We start from the raw sequence: 23664 nt of genomic DNA, 5'->3' as shown, positions 1-23664 counted from the left end.
CTGTATGTACTGTATTTAGGTATATAGTAATCTACTGTATTTACACAACTTACAACAACTTGAAGAGGATGACAACCATTCGATTACTATCGAGGGGAACAGATCTACTTTCACAACTGCTGATTCTGCGCTACAACTGCTATTACCACTACCACTAATACTACTACTACTGTCAGTGCTGTTGTACCAAAGGTTACAAAAGCCAATGCCACTGCTCTTTCTAACCACTGATGCTGCTACTCCTGTACTGTTATTGTTACTACTACTGCATCTACTATCCCTCATGCGGCCACCAAATTCCACCATCACTACTCTCTACAATGATATCAACTATTCACATTTCTTATCTCTCAGACATTTTTCCCTCAGTACATCATGCATCCTCAGCGAGGTGTTCACAACGCGTTCATGTCTACAGGAATGGCGTATGCGCTGCTGGCCGGCCTGCCGCCAATCACAGGCCTCTACATGGCCTTCTTCCCCGTCCTCATCTACGTCTTTCTGGGCACCTCCCACCACGTCTCCATGGGTCAGTCTTCCTCGAGTGTGTGTGTGTGCGTGTGTGTGTGTGTGTGTGTGTGTGTGTGTGTGTGTGTGTGTGTGTGTGTGTGTGTGTGTGTGTGCAATATTGGACAAATCTAACAAGCAATTCATTAAGTCATTACTGTAATCTTCCATTTCAGTTGATATTTGTATATATCTAAGTTTAGATGCTGATGCAGCACCTGTGATCAACACAAGAGTAGCCTTTTATATAACACCCACAAAACCTGACAAATTTTTTTTTCAGTCGTGATCATGTCACGAAATCTCTATATAACGTCTTCCTTTCCCCGGCAGGGACGTTTGCCGTGGCCTGCCTCATGATGGAGAAGGTGGTGGGGGAGCTGTCCACCGTGGAGCCAGGAGGGACAGCCTCCCCACCGCTCTCCAACGCCACCGTGGAAATGCCCACCAACGACTCAACCTTCCCGGACGACCTCACCACCCGCTACACCTCGCAGCAGGTGGCGGCCGTCCTGGCCCTCATGGTCGGGATATGGGAGGTAAGCTGAACCTACCAATGCTTCTTTTTCGTCATGCTTTACGTATTCGTCCGTCCGGCTTTATGATATCAACACCTTGAGCTGTCAAGAGTAGAGTGGTTAGCGTAGCGTCCCTTTCAGGGGAGAGTAAGTCATACACAGGTTAGCATTTGGATCTTCCTATATCTATAGACCTTAGAGGATACTCTCTGGCTCTACCTATATCTATAGACCTTAGAGGATACTCTCTGGCTATACCTATATCTATAGACCTTAGATGATACTCTCTGGATCTGCCTATATCTATAGACCTTAGATGATACTCTCTGGCTCTACCTATATCTATAGACCTTAGAGGATACTCTCTGGATCTGCCTATATCTATAGACCTTAGAGGATACTCTCTGGATCTCCCTATATCTATAGACCTTAGAGGATACTCTCTAGATCTCCCTATATCTATAGACCTTAGAGGATACTCTCTGGATCTGCCTATATCTATAGACCTTAGAGGATACTCTCTGGATCTCCCTATATCTATAGACCTTAGAGGATACTCTCTGGATCTCCCTATATCTATAGACCTTAGAGGATGCTCTCTGGATCTCCCTACATCTATAGACCTTAGAGGATACTCTCTGGATCTCCCTACATCTATAGACCTTAGAGGATACTCTCTGGATATCCCTACATCTATAGACCTTAGAGGATACTCTCTGGATATCCCTATATCTATAGACCTTAGAGGATACTCGATGGCCACCATTACGTGGGGACAAGTCAGTATCTCCCAGTACCACTTGCGTTCCTGTAACAGCCAGGCCTCCCTTATGTCTGCAAATACCAATGATGCACTTCCCTTCATGTGACAGCATCACAGTTAGGCTTTCCTGATATTCAGTCCCAGCAGTGTTGCAGACGGCAGATATCTATTTCTCCTTGTGTTCTCAAGTATCTATTTATCATACCACTGTGGCCAGTACCCATGACATTTGTAGGCATCTTGCTGATACCCCTCATATATATACATGTGCGCCATCACTGTAAGTCTTCTCTCATACAGACGTCTCTCACATATACCTAAAGCGATGCACCACAGACATATAATATCGTGGCACTTCCTGATGTGTCTGCCTCTGGGCTGGTATGTGAATGTGGTTTTCCTGGTGTGTGCAGGTATCACTAGCGGTGGTGCAGCTGGGGGAGCTGTTCAGCATGTTCCTCTCCGACATGCTCGTCTCCGGCTTCACCACGGGCGTCGCCTTCCACGTCCTCACCTCGCAGGTCAAGTACCTCTTCGGTGTCCCTGTGCCTCGCTACAACGGACCCTTCAAACTCATCTACGTAAGTCGACAGACCTGCCAAACGATCGACTGCAGACTCTCTCACCACACCGGGGGTCTGTAATCTAAATATGAAACACTACTTTAAAAGCTGTATGTGAACTAGGCCGTATGAACTAGGCACACTGTATGTGTGCAAATCTATTAATGCTTATGGATAGAGGTAAAAGAGTGCTTTTCAAGGGGGGGATTTAGTTAGATCTAATTCTAAATGTATTTACTAATGTTTTATCTAAGAAAAATGAGGCAAGATTCTTCTTTCTTTTTTTTCCTTGCTTTATCATATCCTGATTTCCAAGGAGCGCGTTAGGTCAACTGTAATGACTGATAGATTGCCTTCCCTCCTCCCCCTCACCAGACGTACTGGGACCTGTTCCAGCGGCTGGCCTCCGTCAACCCGGCCGTGCTGATCATGTCCGCCGTCAGCATCGTCATCCTCGTCTTCAACAACGAGGTGCTCAAGGTGGGAGCCCGCCCCGTCTGACGCTTCGGTCTTTCCCAAATCACCTGTCCTCAGCTGCTTCCTCCTCTCCAGATCACCTTTCCTCAGCTGCTTCCTCCTTTCCAGATCACCATTCCTCAGCTGGCCATCCCCTTCCATATTATCTGTCCTCAGCTGCCCATCCCTTCAGGATCACATTTCCTTAGTTGGCCATCCCCTTCCATATTGCCTGTCCTCAGCTGGCCATCCCCTTCCATATTACATGTCCTCAGCTACTCACTCCCTTCCAGATCACCTGTCCTCATCTGCCCAGTCCCTTTCAGGTTACCTGCCTTCAGCTGGCCATCCCCTTTCATATTAACTGTCCTCAGCTGGCCATTCCTCCCCAAAGCACCAGTCCTCAAAGAACTATTCGTTTCTTATATCATCCGCTGTTCAGTGTTACGTCACCTGTTGTCTATGTTACAATACTCTCTCTCTCTCTCTCTCTCTCTCATGTCACAACACACACACACACACACATAACAGACGAGCTTTACAAAGATGTACTCATGGCTGTTACACGAGTCCCCTCCTCCCTTCCTTCCTCCATCCCTCCCTCTCCCAACTTCAACCCATGAGTCTGTTCAGGGTCTTGGCCACACTCAGGAGAGAGAGAGAGAGAGAGAGAGAGAGAGAGAGAGAGAGAGAGAGAGAGAGAGAGAGAGAGAGAGAGAGAGACCAGGACCACAAGCTTCCCACACACCCCCTCCAAAAGCTATAACGAGTGTCCCCCCCCTTTTGATCGTTGCAGCCGCGGGCGAAGAAGTACACCAACCTGCCCATCCCGATCGAGCTCCTGGTGGTCGTGGTGGGGACGGCCGTGTCCTACCTGGCCAACCTGGAGGGGAACTACGGCGTCCGGGTCATCGGGGACATCCCTACTGGGTGAGTCTCCCCTCCAGTCTCCTACACACACACACACACACACACACACACACACACACACACCTCGTCATCACTCAGTTATTGCATCGGTGTTTCCAATCTCTCGTGGTCGGTGGGAGATTAAACACCTGTCCTCCGCCACTGTGACAATTTTCCGTGTGAAAACCCGGTGAATTACACAACTGACTCCTTTTGACAAATTGTTATGGGGACAATGCATACAGTACCGGCATTAATATACCTGTCAACAACTCATTCGTGAAACTAAATACTGAATTCAAAACAACAATCTTTATAGAAATGGTGTAAACCACTTGGGTTGTATTGGTCACGTTTTTATGTAAACTCAGGAACACAATTTTTTTGGGTCAGACTTGAGCTGTGGTCGACTGGTAGACCAGAGCAACTCCTGTGTTGTCCTACAGTCATACAGCCAACCATCTTGGATCATACACGACTCCATCCACGTCTCCCCTTGATATGTTTCTTTTGTGCCAAAGACAGACATCTTTATGACCATCAGGCTACTCTAGGGTTGTTCAGTGTTCACTCTGTGCTTCACTTGTCACCTCTGATATTCACTTTGTGCTTCACCTGTCACCTCTGATGTTCACTCGGTGCTTCACTTGTCACCTCTGATGTTCACTCGGTGCTTCACCTGTCACCTCTGATATTCACTCGGTGCTTCACCTGTCACCTCTGATGTTCACTCGGTGCTTCACCTGTCACCTCTGATGTTCACTCGGTGCTTCACTTGTCACCTCTGATATTCACTCGGTGCTTCACCTGTCACCTCTGATGTTCACTCGGTGCTTCACTTGTCACCTCTGATATTCACTCTGTGCTTCACCTGTCACCTATGATATTCACTCGGTGCTTCACCTGTCACCTTTAATATTCACTCTGTGCTTCACTTGTCACCTCTCCCTCCAACCCTCATAACCAGGTCTTCACAGGAGTTCCAATACGGACTGACATCATTTTTTCTCCCCATATCCTTCCCACGACACGGACACGCCCTGGCCAGGCTGCCGACCCCGTCTACGCCGCCGGTGGAGCTCCTGCCCGACGTGGCCGTCGACGCCTTCATCATCGGCGTCGTGGGCTACACATCCACCTTCTCCATGTCCAAGATCTTCGCCCGGCGCCAGGGCTACTCCGTCGACGCCACGCAGGAGCTCTATGCCCAGGTAAACAACACACCCGCCCTCGTGCGCCCCCCACGATGTATAGGGAAATACTGCTGGGGGGGCGTCAATGTCCCGGAGTGTCAGGAGTTTGGCCAAGATAAGGAGTTCGGGGTCATCTTTCATTACTGTCTGAACTAGGAAGATAAAGTTAGATCAAGTCCCGGGAGTGTATCAACGTTTGCTAATGTGGAAAACGGGGGAAAAAAACGGTTAATTAAAGTTGTTTTTATAAGGTATGATATATTAGGTACATATCTTAAAGGAACGACCACAATCCGGTCTTTGCAAATCATCATTTTAAGAATATATTGAGATATTTCTGCTAAACCAACTGTGTTCGGGTCTTTTAGTGGGTAAAAAACAAACAAACAAAAAAAAAACACGTTACATTAAAACAACATTCTCTATTGTAGGCCATAGGACATAGGCATTATAATATTCTTGCTTTAACTAAAAGATTGACGAAGTCAAATTTATGCTGTGGTTCTCGGTATCAAAAACGCGGGAATGTCGTATCTCTGTGGTCGCACAGGGTCTGAGCAACATGTTCGGGTCGTTCTTCTCCTGCGGGCCGATGGCCGCCTCCCTCTCCCGCTCGCTGATCCAGGAGGCCGTGGGCGCCGCCACCCTCCTCACCGCCCTCATCTCCTGCGTCTTCATCGTCCTCATCCTGCTCTTCGTCGGCCCGGCCTTCGAGACCCTGCCCAACGTGAGTCACGCAACATCTTGTGTACATAGATAGATAGATAGATAGAGATAGATACAGATCGACAGATAGATAGATAGATAGATAGATAGATAGATAGAGAGAGAGAGAGAGAGAGAGAGAGAGAGAGAGAGAGAGAGAGAGGAGTGTGTGTGTAGGGGTCAATTTCAGTATCACATTCACACACACACGTCGGGAGGACACATAAAGACACGAATATAAAATAAATAAATAATCACTTGCATTAATTATTGACCAATGAGCAATGTAATACGTACGACACATTGTTGATCACGCTGGCTGACCAGCAATTACTGTGATGAGTCTCCTCGGTCTAATTAATCCTGTGGCTTAGAGTAATCTTAGCACTGGAGAGTAATCTCCGTGTGGTAGAATCCCCGTGTTCATGAGTAATTCTGAGTGTGAGGTGTTATACTCATGTTGATGAACAATACTCATCTTGATCCATTTCCCATGTTGAGTGACCCCATGTGAACGAGTAATTCTCATGGTGAGAGACCATATGTTGACGAGTAATCCCCATGGTGAGTGACCATATGTTGACGAGTAATCCCCAAGCTTGAGTAACCATATGTTGACGAGTAATCCCCAAGCTTGAGTAACCATATGTTGACGAGTAATCCCCAAGCTTGAGTAACCTCATGTTTACGAGTAATCCCCAAGCTTGAGTAACCATATCTTGATGAGTAATCCCCAAGCTTGAGTAACCATATGTTGAAGAGTAATCCCTTAGCTTGAGTAACCTCATGTTTACGAGTAACTCCATTCATGAGTAGATGCCTAGTACTCATTCTGAGGGCAATTCGTGTAAGAGAGTAAGTTGCTTGTAACAAGCACTCCCCCCCCCCTCCAATTTGGTAATTAGGCACTTCAACAACCTGGTCTTTCCTGCCTCGTTCGGTCTCCAGTGCGTGCTGGCCTCCATCATCGTGGTTTCGCTCAAGGCGCTCTTCCTGCAGCTGTACGACCTGGTGGCGCTGTGGGCCGTCAGCCGCCTGGACGCCCTCATCTGGCTGGCCACCTTCGCCGTCTCCGTCGTCGTGGACATCGACTACGGCTTGATGGTGGGCGTGGGCGTGTCCCTGGTCGTGCTCCTGGCCCGTTCTCAGCGCCCGCCCACGGCCCGTCTCGGCCACATCCCCCACACGGACCTCTACCTCGATGTGGCCAAATATGACATGGCAAGTTGTAGGGATTCGTCAGGTAGGGATTCGTCAAGTAGGGATTCGTCGGGTCTGGGATTCGTCTGGTAGGGATTCGTCAGGTAGTGTCGAAGTCCTTCGGGGATCCTTAGCATGATATGGTAAATTCAGAGGACCTGGACGAACTCAATCCGTGCTCAGGATATTTCTAAAAGGATGCTCAGGTAGGACTCAGTAATGGCTTCATCAAACACCATTATACAGTAAATCTACACACATCATTGTCTGATCTTATGTGTTTTAGGATCTCGGCAACTACAGCCTGGGGTGGATGAACAGCTGGGTTGACTGTGGACAGGACTGCCGCAACCAGGACTCGAACCTTATGTTATTGACCCTGGGCGGCGAAGACAGCCTTGTACCTGTATGGTCCAACTAGTTAGGACGACAACCTTGTACCGACATGGTCCATCTAGTTAGGACAACAGCCTTGTAACTCCAAGGTCTAACTCGTTAGGAAGGAAACAAGTTCAGGCTACAGGTGTCGTTTAAGCACCTCCTCCCCCCCCCACTAAAACTCAAGGTCACCTTCACTATAACAATCAGGCCAAGTTGCCTAGAGACCAGAAGTCGAGAGGGGGAAACTTGAGCCGTAATTAATCTTAGACTTCCCTACTGGCACGTTATAATCTCACCTGCCTACTCTAAATGGATGGAGGGCGGCATCTCAGGTCTTATTCATACTTTGCAATACGTATATTGGACAAGCGTTATGCCGGTAGATGGTCGTTACAAGGGGCGTATCAATGCACCACGTACTGATGCGTGTGTGTGTGTGTGTGTGTGTGTAAAGCCTTGCGTTTTGTTACTGCTACGCTAGTACAGGTTACATGTTGTTACCTCGACGAACATGCAGACCTTTGAACTATAGGCAAAATACGCCTGGATCTTACTCTGTACGACCTGGTCGCGCTAACTACTAGCACAGTTATATTACCGTGTCTGTCTCAGGGACTCCTGACTACCACAAAGTGGAAGAGAGACACAACGGAACTCACTAATAAGTGCGACCTTCAAATAGTATCATAAAACCTGTGATAAAGAATTAAGAGGATCGGATGACATATACTTCTCTTTAATGGGTCGGGGACATAACACTGTACGCCTTCTTCAGTCCTTTATATTGCATGATGACGAGTTCTTGTGATTCAGCATTGACTATAAAGAGCAAGCGGGTGAGGGAGACCTTCCTGAGGGAGTTCTGAGGAGTAACACGAGAAGTCTTGGGTTGGTAGGTACAGAATATGTTACCCTGACGAAGGCGAGAATACTTCAAAAAAAAGTGTACTTAATATATCACTACGACAGCTCTACCAGCACTACATGTCATGGGTTGTGTAGGTAGCTTGACACGCATGCCTCTTTTCCTGATGTATCTAGAGCGGAAAGGCGACAACGGAGCCACGGCTGCTCGTAAGGGTGAGGGTCTAAGTAAAAGACACTATGGAAAGCTCTCATCAACCTCATGTCAAGGACGTGCGTTAGCTGACCATCTTACACCCGTCCCCACAGGCCGTGGAGGTGGCAGGAGTGCGCATCTTCCAATTCGGCGGAGCGCTGAACTTCGCCAACGCCGCCTTCTTCCGATCCAAGCTGCTTAAGTCGACGGGCCTGGACTTGGCGGCCCTCACAGAGGCCAGGGTGCGACAACTGCAGCAGCAAGACAACCCACAGCCCACCACACATCCACCTGAGGTAAGTACCGTACTCCACACACTGCTTTGCCTCACATAAAGCTCACTGAAACCCAGGGGACTGAGGCCTTAACGTGTACCTCACAGATCCAGTACTTCCCTCCGTCTGATTCTGAGATTATACCATTCCCTTCGTCATAATTCATCCGTTCATTTCGATACAATGTTGCGCAGGTGTAAAAGCTTCTTCTTGTACGAAAATGTCGGGGTTTATCACTATAGTCTTACTAAGAAGACTGTGATAAATAAGTGGGTCCAGGCTATACCACTAGATTCTAGAGGCACATTATTCATAACAGAGAATCTGACTGAAGGTGTTGGTGCTTCTTCATGTGATATTTGGGAAATAGTATTTGGACGATTTGTGGAATGAACTCGCACTTGAGACTAACCATATCCGCTGGAGAATTTGTCCTCTCATGTCGAACTCACATTCAAATCCTCGTACCATTTGTGAGTGACAGTGGACCCTGTTAACTATATATCCTTGTGAGTGGCACTGGAGTACCTGTCAACCATGTATCATGTAAGTGACAGTAGTTCCAGTCACTTACACATCCTTGCGAGTGACAGTAGTTCCTGTCACTTACACATCCTTGTGAGTGACAGTAATCTCCGTCAGCCATACACCTTGTGAGTGGCGCTTGGTACCTGTCACCCATACATCCTTGTGAGTGACTGAAGTCCATGTCAACCATACATCTAACGAGTAATGCTGGGTGCCTGTCGTCTGCATAGACATGGCCCCCAACTCGCCCCATTCAATTTACTATGCCATATGTGACTGAGCGTTGTTTCTGTAGCCTGAGCCGACGGTCGACGAGGTCAGCAGTGGCACCAGAGGTAACAGGCAGGAGCCACCCGCCGACCACGCCCAGCAGGAGCCATTGACCAAGGAGACCCACACCGCCTACGTCACCGTCCCGGTAAGAAGGCGTCGCGTCGGTCGGGGAAGGCTCCCCTCCCCTCCAGACGTATGCGCTCAAGTCTTGCTCCCTCAGAGAGAGAGAGAGAAGAGAAGTTGGAGAGGTGAATGGGTCTAAAATGTGTATTCGCACTTAATGAGGGAGATGACCAGTCACGTCAGCTGGTAGAGCAAGACAACGCGAGTCCCTTGTGCTCCTGAATCGTGTCCATCAAAACCTCAGCGTGATGGCCAGCAGTTCAGTGTGTTCAGGCGGGGCGGTCAGACAACCTATTACGCACGGCTGATTCTAGAGTGTGGCGTCGAGTGTGGCTGTAGGTGTGAGAGTGTAGTCCTACAGACGACAAACCTAGTGGCCGTGTCATCTGTGTGTCTGCAAGGTGCAGTGAAGATGGTCAAACACATGAATGTTTATGTGCTCATGTTAACCTCCCCTAGACAGCAGAAGTCTAATTCCTTCTTCCTCTTCCCCTCCGACAACCCTTCCATCTTCAGCCGTTGGACCCCACAAACACACGAGTTCGTACTAATCTCTAGGGTTATTTCAATGTTTTCTTCCTTGATAATCAGTCATTTTTCAAGGGAACATGGGGCTAGCTACTTCCCGTGTCACGTCAGTTACCGTAATAAAAATGTAACCTTTCCTACATACGGAAAATCTTGCTAATAGCTCATTCCCTTCTGAATTAGCTGTCGCTATGCCGTGCGTGCTCGCCAGGTGACATTCTGGTGTTGAACGATGGTATGCAGGTGTTATCTGTCTGTGTTCAGGTGTACTTAAGAATGGAGTCAAGTGTGTGTGTGTGTGTGTGTGTGTGTGTCTTCTGGTATGGTGAATGGCTGGGGGTGACGATGTATATATGTTCCGGGTGAAGTGAAGAAAGTTAGATGTGCGTCCAAATTCTGATATTCTCATGTTGGCTGTGCGTGCGTCAGGATGTGCAGTGGCTGGTGGTGGAGATGAGCGGGGTGACGTACGTGGACACCATGGGCGCCAGACACCTGCGGCAGCTGCACAAGGACCTGCGGGACGCCGGCATCACCCTCTGCCTGGCCGCAGTCTCAGGTCGGTTCCTCACACTGCCTCGGTGGGGTTGTGTATCTCCGCTTACCACAAGTCTTTCTTTTTAATCTACTTACGTTCAATGCTTCAAATCATTATCTTTATCAGATGTGTCGCATATCACTTTTCAGACGAAGCTATTGGGCGAGTCAACAGGCTCTGGATTACATTAGATTCTTTTCGATTATATTATACCTGCAACTCACAACCACCTTTCATAAATATATATATATATATATATATATATATATATATATATATATATATATATATATATATATATATATATATATATATCCTTTACGATATTACATATGATACACGAGACCTAACCCAGGACACATAAGAGTACTAAACCAGGTATATTAACGTAAGGAACACTTTGTCAGTTGTCTAACTTGAGGAAGTCTGATAGTCGTCCAAAGTAATAGGAGTTTTGATATTGTATACTACAGGACCACAGTACTGAAGAACATGTCCACACGTATATCACCCCACCCCTTCTCCTCTATCCACACTGGCGAGGGAGTGTAGTGTCTCAGGAGATGTGGCCGTAACACTGGTGCTTCCACATGCAGATCGAGTGTTGTCGAGCTTGGCTCGGTGTGAGACACTGGACGCCATTACGAGGGACCTGATCTTCCACTCCACGCACGACGCCATCACGGTCATCGCCCACACCGAACTCAATCTCCCAAGACAATCCTGCACTAACTTGTAGCTGCTGGCTGCCTGCACCTCACCTGTAGCCGCTGGCTGCCTGCAACTCATCTTTAGCTGCTGGCTGCCTGCATCTCATCTTTAGCTGCTGGCTGCCTGCACCTCATCTTTAGCTGCTGGCTGCCTGCACCTCATCTTTAGCTGCTGGCAGCCTGCACCTCATCTTTAGCTGCTGGCTGCCTGCACCTCACCTGTGGCTGTCGGCTGCCTGCATCTCATCTTTACCTGCTGGCTGCCTGCACCTCATCTTTAGCTGCTGGCTGCCTGCACCTCACCTGTGGCTGTCGGCTGCCTGCACCTCATCTTTAGCTGCTGGCTGCCTGCACCTCATCTTTAGCTGCTGGCTGCCTGCATCTCATCTTTAGCTGCTGGCTGCCTGCACCTCATCTTTAGCTACTGGTTCCGTGCACCTCCCCTGTAGCGTCTGTCTGTCTTCATCTCACCTGCGTTACTCCACTCTGGGTGTTCTGTGCATGGCATCCACCCCAGTCAGTGCACAAGCACAGAGATGAGGCTTAGGAAGTGACTTTCTTGCCGTGCCTCGGACGCCATCGGATACAGCTGATGCCTGGCCGTAGCCCTGGCCTACCCCGGCCATACCACCGACCACTGCTTGATTGCCTGGTCGCACCCGCGGGCTACCTTCGGTCGCCAGCTGTTGTATGGATGGCCTCTTCTCCCCTCATCGCCCTGCTCCTGGAGTGACCATCACCACGAGTGTCCTAGGAGCCTTGTGGAGTACTGAGGAACCTCCCGACTGGCCCCTCACCACCACACCTGACGCAAGACACGTCCCCAGTCTTGCCTGTGTCTGCCATCCTAGTGCGTTCGGATAAGCTATCTAATTTCCAGGCAGGACTCGTTCATTTAGGCTCCATCTTTTACAAGATACAAACACCTTTCTTTTTTGATCAGTGCTGCAGACGACTTATACGTTAAGGTGATCCATTCCAGATGAGCCACTGAAATGTGCTGTGCTGTTGTGCCACGGCATTATAGAGCCGGTCAAACGCGCGTGCTCGACCTGGACTTTCGTGCCTTCGCTGGACACTTCCCGTGTCTTTTGACGCTCGCCTCCACGATGCCTGGGCACGCCTCTGCCTCCATGGCTCCCCCTTACTGGCCGAGACTCTGTATATAGTTGTTGCTGCCACCCGGGAGAAATTATCCAACCGGCAGGAAATTATTTTTGTACACCAGTTAAAGCTGTTCATATCAGTGACCATACAAGTTGTGTGTGTGAATATATATATATATATATATATATATATATATATATATATATATATATATATATATATATATATATATATATATATATTGGAAAGTATCACAATTTTGCGCGTGATCAAGATATTCCTACGAGTCCACAGGGAAAATGAAACACGATAAGTTCCCAGTGCACTTTCGTGTAATAATCACATCATCAGGGGAGACACAAGAGAGAAATATAACAGTCAGTTGATATACATCGAAGAGACGAAGCTAGGACGCCATTTGGACAATGGCATGTTTACCAAATGGCGTCCTAGCTTCGTCTCTTCGATGTATATCAACTAACTGCTATATTTCTCTCTTGTGTCTCCCCTGATGATGTGCTTATTACACGAAAGTGCACTTGGGAACTTATCGTGTTTCATTTTCCCCGTGGATTCATAGGAATATATATATATATATATATATATATATATATATATATATATATATATATATATATATATATATATATATATATATATATATATTAACCTTCCTGCTTCAGGAGTCGCTTCTACGTTGGGGCTCCCGTGGAGCTCAGGGTGCCGGCCACGTCCACTGGGCGGGAATATAACGCATCATAAATTGCAGTCACATGTGTGTGTGTGTGTGTGTGTGTGTGTGTGTGTGTGTATCAATGTGGGGGCTAAAGTGCAGGGCAAGCAAGCAGTAAGTGTTCAGTGTCTTCCTTGTGGTAGATGCAACGTGAGCATGAAGGATCTTGAAACAGGTTCAACAGTTTTTGTAATACTGTAGAGACTGGCGGTGTCCAGAGCACAGACATGAAAGGGTAACTCGTGTATGTCTGGGGAGCGTGGTTTCAGACGGGTTCATATCTGGTGGGTTGGTGATTATCAAGACTTAGTTGGGAGGGCGGTTCAGTGTCTGTCGGAACATTTCGGTGGGTAATTGTTTTGTCACTGTTGTGTTTGTTGAGGCGGGGCGTCTGTGAATATAGACTGCTGAAATGTGAAGCAGAGGGAAGCTTTTTTTTTTTTATTTCTATTCAAGGGTCTAGTGCTGCGGCAAAGAAGTGAGTCCCGAACACAGGCTGTCTAGCAACCACAAGCATTCAACATTTTAAGTAGGCAAAAATTCATACTATATGATTTCACTTCAAAAGACTTGGCGTTCAATTATTATCATCAAACTATGCTCCCTAGAAATGCACTAGTTACACTTTCTCTTCTGCGTTTTGGACACTACCCACCACAGGACCCGTCATGCTCAAGATCCATCTTCCATACTCAAGTATCCTGTACCTACCCTAGTGAGACTTGATACACATAACATCATCACAATGTATGATATGTGGTCCCACCCAGTGGCCGGCTTCCTGAGTGTCTCGGGAGCCACAGAGAATGAACTCGTTAGGGAGAAAAGTTTATATATATATATATATATATATATATATATATATATATATATATATATATATATATTCATGTAACATGATGTTTATATGCGATGGTGCTTGATTTCACGTTCTGATTTACCGAAATAGATTACTCTTATCTCCATACATTTTTCTTATCCTTCCTGTTGATCAAAATATGAATAAGTAGAGTGTACACTCAATATTATGGATGTTCACAGGAACAGATGAAAGGCGTGGGAACGCGTACCTCACGCCTACAAATAAAGAGGGAAGGTTAGGTTGAGAAAGGGGGAAGAATGGTTTAATCAAAGACGTTAAAAAAAACTAAAAAAACAATGGAGCTTCGAGATATGCAGTGGCGGAGGTACAGACGACACCCCAGCCAGCCAGTTTGATGCAAGGTATAAGAGAGCAGCACGAAATGAATATAGAAGAAAAAGAAAGGAGGAACACCAAAATTTTTGATCAGAGGATCGTAGATAAGGCAGGAAAAAATCCAAAATCTCTTCCATAGATTCCCCAGTAGTAGACTGCCAGCTAGAGGCAGTAAATCAGATGAGGGAACTGAAGGACAAATAGTTGTGGATGATGTTAGGATACGTGAGGGAACTGTTGTTCTCTTGATCTACGCGGATGCCTTGCCTTTTGAAAGTATGGATTCCGACCTGAATAGGTGTGCAAATGAGGCAAAAGTCACGAGGGAAACAGAAGAATAAAAGAGAGGAAGTCTGAAAAAAAGAAAGGAAGACTGCATCAGCTTACAAGGGGACCTAAACAGACTCCAGAGTTGGTTTGATGCATGGTGAGTGAAATTCAGACCTAGCAAATGTAAAGTGTAAAGGTAAAGCAGTTGTCTCAACTCTACATGATGATAAACTCCCTTCTCACTTCAAACTGTTGTAAACTGCTGTATGATAGTTCAGGTGTAATCATCGCTTCAGAACTGTCATTGACTGACGTTCGTAAAACCGGGAAAAATTATACCAGCCTTCAGAACACTTGACGAAGGTGGAAATATCGATCTCAAGTCTCCCTGTACTCGCAAACTGGTCATCGCGACAAGTTCGGTCAAGAAGGAAATCCTTCTCCAAACCGAGGTATTCAGAGTAAAGTAGATTGTGGTTGAGTTTTATAGTAATAACAATATCGGTCTTGCAAGCTGAATGTGGGAATAAACAAGTGACCAAATAAATACAAAGTTGGAAACATTTTTAAGAGTTTTCCCTCAACTACACAGTACACAGAAAACAAGAGTCTACATGATCAGAGAAAACGTAGAAGATGCTAGGTCTAACGCCTTTATCTATCTTAGGCGTCTCCATCTGTTTCTTCGTAAGTTATAAGTTTACAACGTAAGGCTCTTCTCATCCAGAGGCACTGCCATTTAACGAATCGTACTATTCATGCCGAAATAATGTACCCCCTACGACTGGCTAAACTATGTAGAATAATTCTGGAATCCACAAGTAAAGAAAAAAAAGTAAAACGCGTAAATTAAGAGAATCTTAGTACACATAAAATCATACAGTTTTGGCTTTTCACAAGCCCCTCTCATTGTAATGACCAGTACTAATTATAACCATTACAATGAAGATTCCATTCCTAATTTCTGACCAGAACTGGAACTTGTATTCGCTTGAAAACCCAAAATTATACTATAAACTATAAATGAGCAAACCCTGCTGATTCATTGTACTCACTGTTACATACAGAGTCTGCAAAAAGCATTGTCCGCACCTCATTATATTTTCAGAGACGATGCACGACTAAGCTTTATTTTGGGTACAAGCATATAACGTTCTTAGGGTGAAATCATCTGGTCGCTGAGACTAGTTTCTAAGGGTGTGAACACCAGCACCCCGCCTCAGTGTGCCTTAGGCTATCTCGAGGGAAAGAACGTTCTTCCTTTACTCTTCTAGGCTGCCACTTCATTTGTGAAATTTCGCTTCTGGACACAGTATTTCCTCCACCTGTGCTTTACGATATTTGCTCTTACTTTTCTAAGAAGGAGAAACCCAAATTTTCGCCTGAAAGAAAAAAGAAAGAAAAAAAAAAGAGAACACAAATGAGATTTTTTGGCGCACTGGGCACTCAGAAGAATGCACGATCAGGCGGCTGCTTTCTGCAATACCTCATCACTGCCTCACCGAACTTAGGAAAGCAAGACCTATGGACCCAAAACATGGACCTACAGGACTTCACACAACTTGCCAATTCTATGCCCAGACGCCTGCAGACGGTAACAAGACCAAAGGAAAGATGACAACGCACTAAAATGTAAATGTAACAAGGTTTTTTTTTTTGCCAACACTTTACCTCCAAACGTTACAAAACTATCAAGTTTTTGTGTCTTCTGTTTAAATCGATCGTCACAGATAAAATACTTGCCAGACTGAACAGCATTTTATTCTCAAAACCACAACAAAGAAGATGACTGATACCATAAATACGAATACTGCACGAATACTGCAAGAAAATGGATACAGAAGAAACTGATACTACAAGAATAGGGACAAAATACCACTGAATATAAACAGTTACTACTAGAAAAGGGACAAAATTCCACTGAATATAAACGGGTACTACAAGAGTAGGGACAAAATACAACTGAATATAAACATATACTACTAGAAAAGGGACAAAATTCCACTGAATATAAACGGGTACTACAAGAGTAGGGACAAAATACAACTGAATACGACCTTACCAGAGAAGATGCAGACATCAGTGAGAGGGGCTGCAGTCTTCTGTCCTTTAAGCGAAGAAAATATCTAAATGATGGAGATTAAAGATTCTTTTTTCCTTATCCTCCTCGTAGTCACGAGGTGTGGATGGCCAGCCTCCCTGTGGCTATAAACCCAGACCGGGCCAGCCCTGAGTGTTGGCCTCCAGTGTAAACGACTTTACCGTCCTGACCCAAACGCCCCTTGCTAGTCTCGTCTCTACTGCCTTCCTTCACAGACATATGACGGTGTATGTTATACTGCCTTCCCTCACTGACATACGACGGTGTATGTTATACTGCCTTCATTCACTGACATACGACGGTGTATGTTATACTGCTTTCCTTTACAGACATATGACGGTGTATGTTATACTGCTTTCCTTCGCAGACATATGCCAGTATTATACTGCCTTCCTTCACTGACACACGACGGTGTATGTTATATTGCCTTCCTTCACTGACATATGACGGTATCGCTATACCTTCCTGCTGCAAGCACCTACCACAGCAGCATATCCTACAACCAAGCAGCAAGCGCTATACCTCAACAGCAAACCCCTCACTATACAACAAGCGCTACACCTCAACAGCAAGCCCCTCACTACACAGCAAGCTCCCTAGCCCAGCAGCAGACCCTACATCATACCAACAACCACTCCCCCAGCCCCACAGCAAGCTCCCCATCCCAACAGCAAGCCCCTTACAATCCAGGAGCAAGCTCCCCAGCCCAACAGCGAAGTCTACAGCCAGTCAACAAGCCATACAGTCCAGCAACAAGACCTACAACCAGAACAAACCATATAGTCCAAGAGCAAGCCCTTACTTGAGGCACAGAAACATCCACGAAAACCCCTCATTTTTCATCTGGCATTACGTCGGTGGATGCGACAGGACCATGGCAAGCGTCAAGCAAGGTTAAAAGGATAGGGGAAGTAGATGGGGAGCAAGAGAGGGAGGGGTTGGTAGCTGGAGTGAGGGCGCGGCCCGCTGGTCTGGCCTGATCATCGAGGGTACTGAGGGGTGACTCCTATATTTTGTTATAATCACGTTAGCCGTCGCACCAGAGAGGGAGGGAGCTGGTCCCAGGCAGCTTATACCAGAGGTGGTGGTCCTGGCAGAGGGGCGCTGGTCGGTGGTGATGGCCAGGGCTGGTAGCGATGATGGGATAGCGATAATTATCATCACAACAACTAACATTATCATCACAAAATTCATGATATCCTAAACCTATATTTTTCCTCGGGTACTACACCTGTCACGACATCTTCACATGTGTTTACAGTTTGCAGAGTTATCTTCCAATGCTGGAGACAACATCTCCAACACAATCATAACTAAACCAATATGCTGATGGTTTTCTTTTTCATAGTGATGGCTTTGGCCACGAATTGAACCTCCTCATCTAGACCAAGCCTGAGAGCGAATACAAAAACGGCTAAGGAGAGAGAGGAAAATATGGAGGAGAGAAGGTAAAAAATAATCATATTTTTTGGGAAAGATTTTTCAACACTAAATAATCTAGCGGTCTCAAAGTGTCGTCCGGTGGCGAAGAGTGCGCACGTTGAGAGCGCGTCTTCCGTCATATCAAATCTGCTGAGGTTAATTCACGATGAATGATCACGTCAGTCCTGCGATGTACACGCACCAGTGAACCCCTCACTGATCACTGTAAGGCAGAGTGTGAGTAATGATGGTGTAGGGTGACACCGTGTGCCTGCCACTCTTCGCCTCGCACTCGGTCCCCGCGGGGGGAGGATGGGTGGCCAGCCGCCGGAAATAATCATGGTACGTCCAAGTTCTTTCAAATTCAATTCCTTGCGCGCGACGACAGTACGACCTGTGAGCACGACGGCACAACCCTTGGGGAAATGACGACCTGCAAGGCAACCCGATCCTAGGGTCGTACCACGAGGTGGTGATGGTGTCAAGACGGAAGCGGAAGGGAGCCAATGACCTCAGTAAAATTGGTCATAAAAAATAGTTTAATTATCTCCTAAAAAAAAAGGGTACTAATAAGTCATTAATTCTCCGTTGCCGTTGCTCAAACCTACACCACGTCTGTCTGTCCTCCGTTCAGTCTCTCTTCTCTGTCCACTGCTGCCCATACGAACCATACCATGAGTGTGATTCTTAACCAGTGATTACGTCACATTGATCCCCATATTACAATGCTGCCTGGTACTTGACAGTCTGACGGAAGGGATCCGAATGGGAAGCCTCGGCCGTGAGCACCTTCACAGATGGAGAATTCACCCCCTGAGACTGGGTGGCAACGCTGCAGCTGTTTCCCTCTTCAAGACGTAACAACAAAAAATCATGAGAATACATCTCTTTCCTCGGCTGTTTTCCCCATACGTTGCCCACTTCGCCAAAAATCCTCCCACGCGTCGGCCATTAGTCCTTCAACAGCTGTCCTCAACACATCAGTCTGTCCCTTATGATTAACGAGGAGCATACTGGCCAAGACTTGGGGTCTGGCCTCCATCAGCACACAAACGGGTACATTTATTTCCCTCACTTGGCTCAAAAAGCACAGCGATCTAGTCCACAGCAACAGGGATCTGTCCTAACATCCATATCTTGCTATCATCTCAGTGAAAGACTTGGGACTCTGCAACAGCGACGCCACCTCTCACGCCATCGAGTTGGCTTGATGAAGAACCAGCCATTCGTTCGTTTACACGGCAATCAACAACTTGGCTGCCAAGACATGTAATTTGACTCGTAAGATCACAAACTGTAGGTGGTCAACATGAACTTGACCCTAAGAGAAAAATCGTCTTAGGATCATGCAACACGCGCCCTGGTCCCGCAACACCAGCCTGTCCAGGACCAGGAGTCTAATTCCTTAGCCAGCGAACCCCACCAGATTCTACACACAGAACCAACGCAGGACACCGTACGGAAGATACTGCTTCTACGCTTCTGTCTAATCTAGTGGGATTGGTCGTGTGATTCTTCAGGATGTGCAACAGGGGCTCTAACTAGGGAGCCAGCGAAACTGTTCATGATTACACTCAAGGAAAATAGTAGAATATATCGTGCAGTTTACGCGTTCTTGCCTCAAAGATGGTGCATGCATCTTGTGGCACATGAAGGTGTCATATTTAGCCCTAAGGTCGTCTGCTATTGCTTCAAAACAAAAATTTGGAGGGATGCACGGCTTGTTATGACTCGAAGACACACACACACACACATGTTAGGATGAGGTATTTCCAGTCGCAATGGTTGCGCGCCGTAATTGGAAGGAACGTATTATGCATGGAGTCGCTGGACCAGATGTAGGATATGTCATCACTGGACGGGACGCATCCAGTATAAAAGCGACAGACTCTGTGTCTTACGAGGGCAAGTTCCGTGCCTTCAGACAGCCATTTCTTTTTTCTTTTTTTTGAGCCATTTTTTTCTTTTTTTGAGGTTCTGGTGAAAATGTGCCATGGGTGTGGATACGGTATTTTGTGAGTTAAAACAATTACTTCCGAAATTCAAAAACATTGTCTTTTCTTTAGCTAAAGGAACGCATCAAGTCGGTTTCAGGTAAGAAGCTCGGTTGAGTTCCATGTTGAAACTTTTGACAAAATCCAAACTAGATTCATGAGGTTTACACCATCCTGGGCTTTTACCATTGAGGAAGAAAGGAAAAAAAAAAAAAAAGTATGGAGTATCCAGCCTGAAACCGTACCAGGCATAGTGTCAGGTCGAACACTTCCTTACTTCACCAGGATGCGACTCCCGACGAAGGGAAGGACGGACGGACGGGCGACGACGGACAAAGCCTTTCCTGACGTGTGACGTACTAATCCACGTCACACACTGTTTTCTACGTGCCTTTATGCTTTCCTGGTCTCATCTGTTATGAAGCAGGGCTGCCGTCTGGTACAATCACCCTACACCAGAAGAATATAGTCCTTCATGTCATTAAAAAGAAGCATCAATATTCATCAACTGCGGGTACTTGTGGTTGTGTCCCTGAACTGATGAGTCTTGGCTGACATTCCAAGTCACTGGCCTTCACGTCTGGAGACGGAGTCCACTGGCCTCCATGACTGGAGACGGACTCCACTGGCCTCCATGTCTGGAGACGGACTCCACTGGCTTCAACGTCTGGAGACGGAGTCCGCTGGCCTTGTCTGGAGACGGACTCCACTGGCTTCAACGTCTGGAGATGGACTCCATTGGCCTCCTTGTCTGGAGACGGCCTCCATTGGCCTCCTTGTCTGGAGACGGCCTCCATTGGCCTCCTTGTCTAGAGACGGAGTCCACTGGCGTCCCTCTGACACATCCAAAAACTGCTTACATCTCCGTTAAAGGATTTGGCTATTTCTCTTTTTTCCAAGTTATACTTATCACCTTGAGTTTCATGTTACGATCCTGGGGCACGTCCTTTGCGTATGTCGTCCTGGCCTCATGACCTAATCCTTAAAAGGGTTAGGCCAAGGGTCACGCCACCACATCCAAAGGTCGTGCCTTTTCGTCGTACTCCAGGGGGGTCGTACTCGTGCGCGTCATGCTGAAGGGAATTTGAGGCTCGCTGTGCCCACCCAGCCTGGCCGACTTGCTGTGACCTGAACCACACACACAGATACACAAGTCGTAGGGTGAAAGAGCCTCGTACCCTCGCATCCAGGCGTCTCAGAGGACACTGTTAAAAGCGTAGGATCATCTAGGAAATATTACTTTGGTTTACCTGAATTGCTATCAACTAAAAATATTACTTTGGTTTACCTGAATCGCTATCAACTAAAAATATTACTTTGGTTTACCTGAACCTTTATCAACTAATAATATTACTTTGGTTTACCTGAATCGCTATAAACTAAGTTGTGAATCATCCTGGGTTCTTGCTGGTGTTGTGAGCTCTGGTTTTGTCCGTCTTGAAGAACCTAACTCCGCCGCCCGGAGGAGCTGGGGGGATCTGGGTCTTCCTCCCTCCTCTCCCTCTTATCTCGGGATTACCCCCTTGTTCACCTTGTCCTTAATTCAATCTAAAAGTAGTTCTTACATCATTAGCTGCACCTTGTTGCCAGCCCCCGGCAGCCGCCCCCCACCTCATTCCACATGATTGGTCGCCCATTTGCAATTCTCCCGTCTAATTGGTCGTCGGGCGGGCCGTTCCCCGAGGCAACTAATCATGACGCGAGCACGATTACAAGCCAGCCAATCACACCCTTGGGATTTCGCGCGCCAGCTACCAGATTTAAACTCGCGCCCGACAATCGTCAGTGCGAGCATTAACCGTCAATTTTAGGCGCGAAATAACAATTTGGCCGGAGAGTAGGAACACATAAAACTGTTTTCGCTGGATTCAAAGTTCAATCACATCTTGAGGAGCGATATAACGTAGGCACGCCGAGGACAGACGGGCCTCGCTGCACGGGGGAGGGAGGGAAGGTGGAGACAAACTCGGACGATGGCAGTCGAAAAGATTTTCTGGAACGTTTATGTAGTTTTCCGATTGATTCTAAACCACTGATAGAGTTAGGACACACCCACCCTCCTCCCCTGTGATTGATCTCCGTTCCACTGGCGAATGGATAATAATTTTCGCAGTTTAATCTCTCTCTCTCTCTCTCGTGCCTGAAACGTAATGAACAGTTTGCATCTGGGGTTGCCAAGTGATTAACAGGACGACTTAATGAGTGACAGGTTGAATCAGTACGGTGTGTGATTATACCATTCTTCTCCTCCGTCCTGGGTGCCGAGAATGGCTGTGTTTGTGTGTTTGTGTGTGTGTGTGTACTTCACTGTGGGTGAGCGAGCGTCACTCATCTGCCTTCCGAATCTGCCTCTGTCCCTCCCTCTCCTTCATTCTTTTCCTCTCCCTCTTTTCCTTCAGTATCTCTCTCTCTCTCTCTCTCTCTCTCTCTCTCTCTCTCTCTCTCTCTCTCTCTCTCTCTCTCTCTCTCTCTCTCTCTCTCTAAGAGCGAGGAACTCGTGCATACAACCCAACTCACAAAAGGAGGGAAGTGGGTTCAAAATTTCCTGCACTCGGAAAACGCACTTCGATCAGAAAACGGCGAAGACGTGTAAAAACCTGAGTGTTACGGGTGTAAAAAAAATAATTCTATCGCCTCGCAGGAGGTTACTAGACTGGAAATCATGGTTATGTAAAGGAGATAATGACTTTATGACGAGGATGAACTTCAAACTGCACCAACAGGCTACGTACGTACTTAAGTCTGAAACAAGAGTTCACGAGGATATGTGCTTTCGGAAGAGGAGGGGGGATCATGATGATGCTTGTGGGGTTACTGAGAAGTGTGGTCAAACACCGAGGTTTGTACGTGAGAGGGACAGTCAAACACAAGATGGTCTGTGACGAGTTTACCAGCTAGAGGACACTAACACGATCCCGTGTTATACACTTGACTCCTCTCCAGCCACCATTCCCTCCGGCACGTCGGCTGACAGGAAAATGCAAGTTATGAAACAAAAAAAAATAATATAATGTGGATGCAATATGATGACAGAGAAATACTACAGCAAGAATGGAAAGCGCATTCTGGTCTACCTACATTCAGCTTTTGGATAATCTGACGAGGATACATTACAGTCTATTGTAACCAGAAAAGATGAAAAAAAAGTAGAAATCTGTGTATACTGCATTGGCATTGTAGAAATCTGTGTATACTGCATTGGCATTGTAGAAATCTGTGTATACTGCATTGGCATTGTAGAAATCTGTGTATACTGCATTGGCATTCACGATCGGGTTTATTCACTGATATAATCAATATTATCACAGGATTTGTCTGGCCTTGCGGTACATTCTTACCCCCTTAACGTTGGAGGCTCCAGTCACCGACATAAGTCATCGAGGCCGAGTCTTATTTGAAACATAAATAGGATTATGAAGGGGGAAAAGAACGTCACAAGGGGAAAGTATTGACGAATTTTCGAGGAAGTGAAAAACCTGTAATGATAATCACGACTTTGGCAAGATAGTGCCAGTCTACCCCAATGTTCTAATAACTCTACAAATAAATACAAAAAAACGAGTGTCCACCTTTGTATCACACTTTCTCTTTTTCAATTCGTTATAGCTC

The 23664-nt window shown here is 46.6% G+C and overlaps 2 protein-coding genes across 9 annotated transcripts in view; one reads left to right on the top strand and one right to left on the bottom strand.

Moving 5' to 3' along the window:
- LOC139747039 (prestin-like) overlaps window positions 1-12677 on the top strand; it is a 28950-nt gene extending 16273 nt beyond the window's left edge. For 2 of the 6 annotated variants that reach the window (XM_071658786.1, XM_071658782.1), the window contains exons 4-15: window positions 419-529; window positions 841-1046; window positions 2202-2369; window positions 2727-2831; window positions 3604-3737; window positions 4765-4927; window positions 5460-5636; window positions 6563-6835; window positions 8369-8551; window positions 9354-9476; window positions 10412-10541; window positions 11117-12676. In XM_071658786.1, coding sequence (XP_071514887.1) covers window positions 419-529; window positions 841-1046; window positions 2202-2369; window positions 2727-2831; window positions 3604-3737; window positions 4765-4927; window positions 5460-5636; window positions 6563-6835; window positions 8369-8551; window positions 9354-9476; window positions 10412-10541; window positions 11117-11259 — 1916 coding nt within the window. In that variant the 3' untranslated portion in view covers window positions 11260-12676. Of the gene's footprint in view, window positions 1-418; window positions 530-840; window positions 1047-2201; window positions 2370-2726; window positions 2832-3603; window positions 3738-4764; window positions 4928-5459; window positions 5637-6562; window positions 6836-8368; window positions 8552-9353; window positions 9477-10411; window positions 10542-11116 lie in introns of all 6 variants that reach the window. The other 4 variants (XM_071658783.1, XM_071658787.1, XM_071658784.1 and 1 more) reach the window with 3 other exon arrangements.
- The window catches only part of Pi4KIIIalpha (phosphatidylinositol 4-kinase III alpha), a 226679-nt gene that overhangs the window by 87896 nt on the left and 115119 nt on the right, over window positions 1-23664 (bottom strand). The gene's annotated exons all lie outside the window — the stretch shown is intronic.

Source organism: Panulirus ornatus, chromosome 67 (assembly GCF_036320965.1).
Source record: "Panulirus ornatus isolate Po-2019 chromosome 67, ASM3632096v1, whole genome shotgun sequence".
Taxonomy (NCBI): Eukaryota; Metazoa; Arthropoda; class Malacostraca; order Decapoda; family Palinuridae; genus Panulirus; species Panulirus ornatus.
Note: the sequence above shows the minus strand (reverse complement) of the source record. Positions and strands in the feature narration are given on the sequence as shown.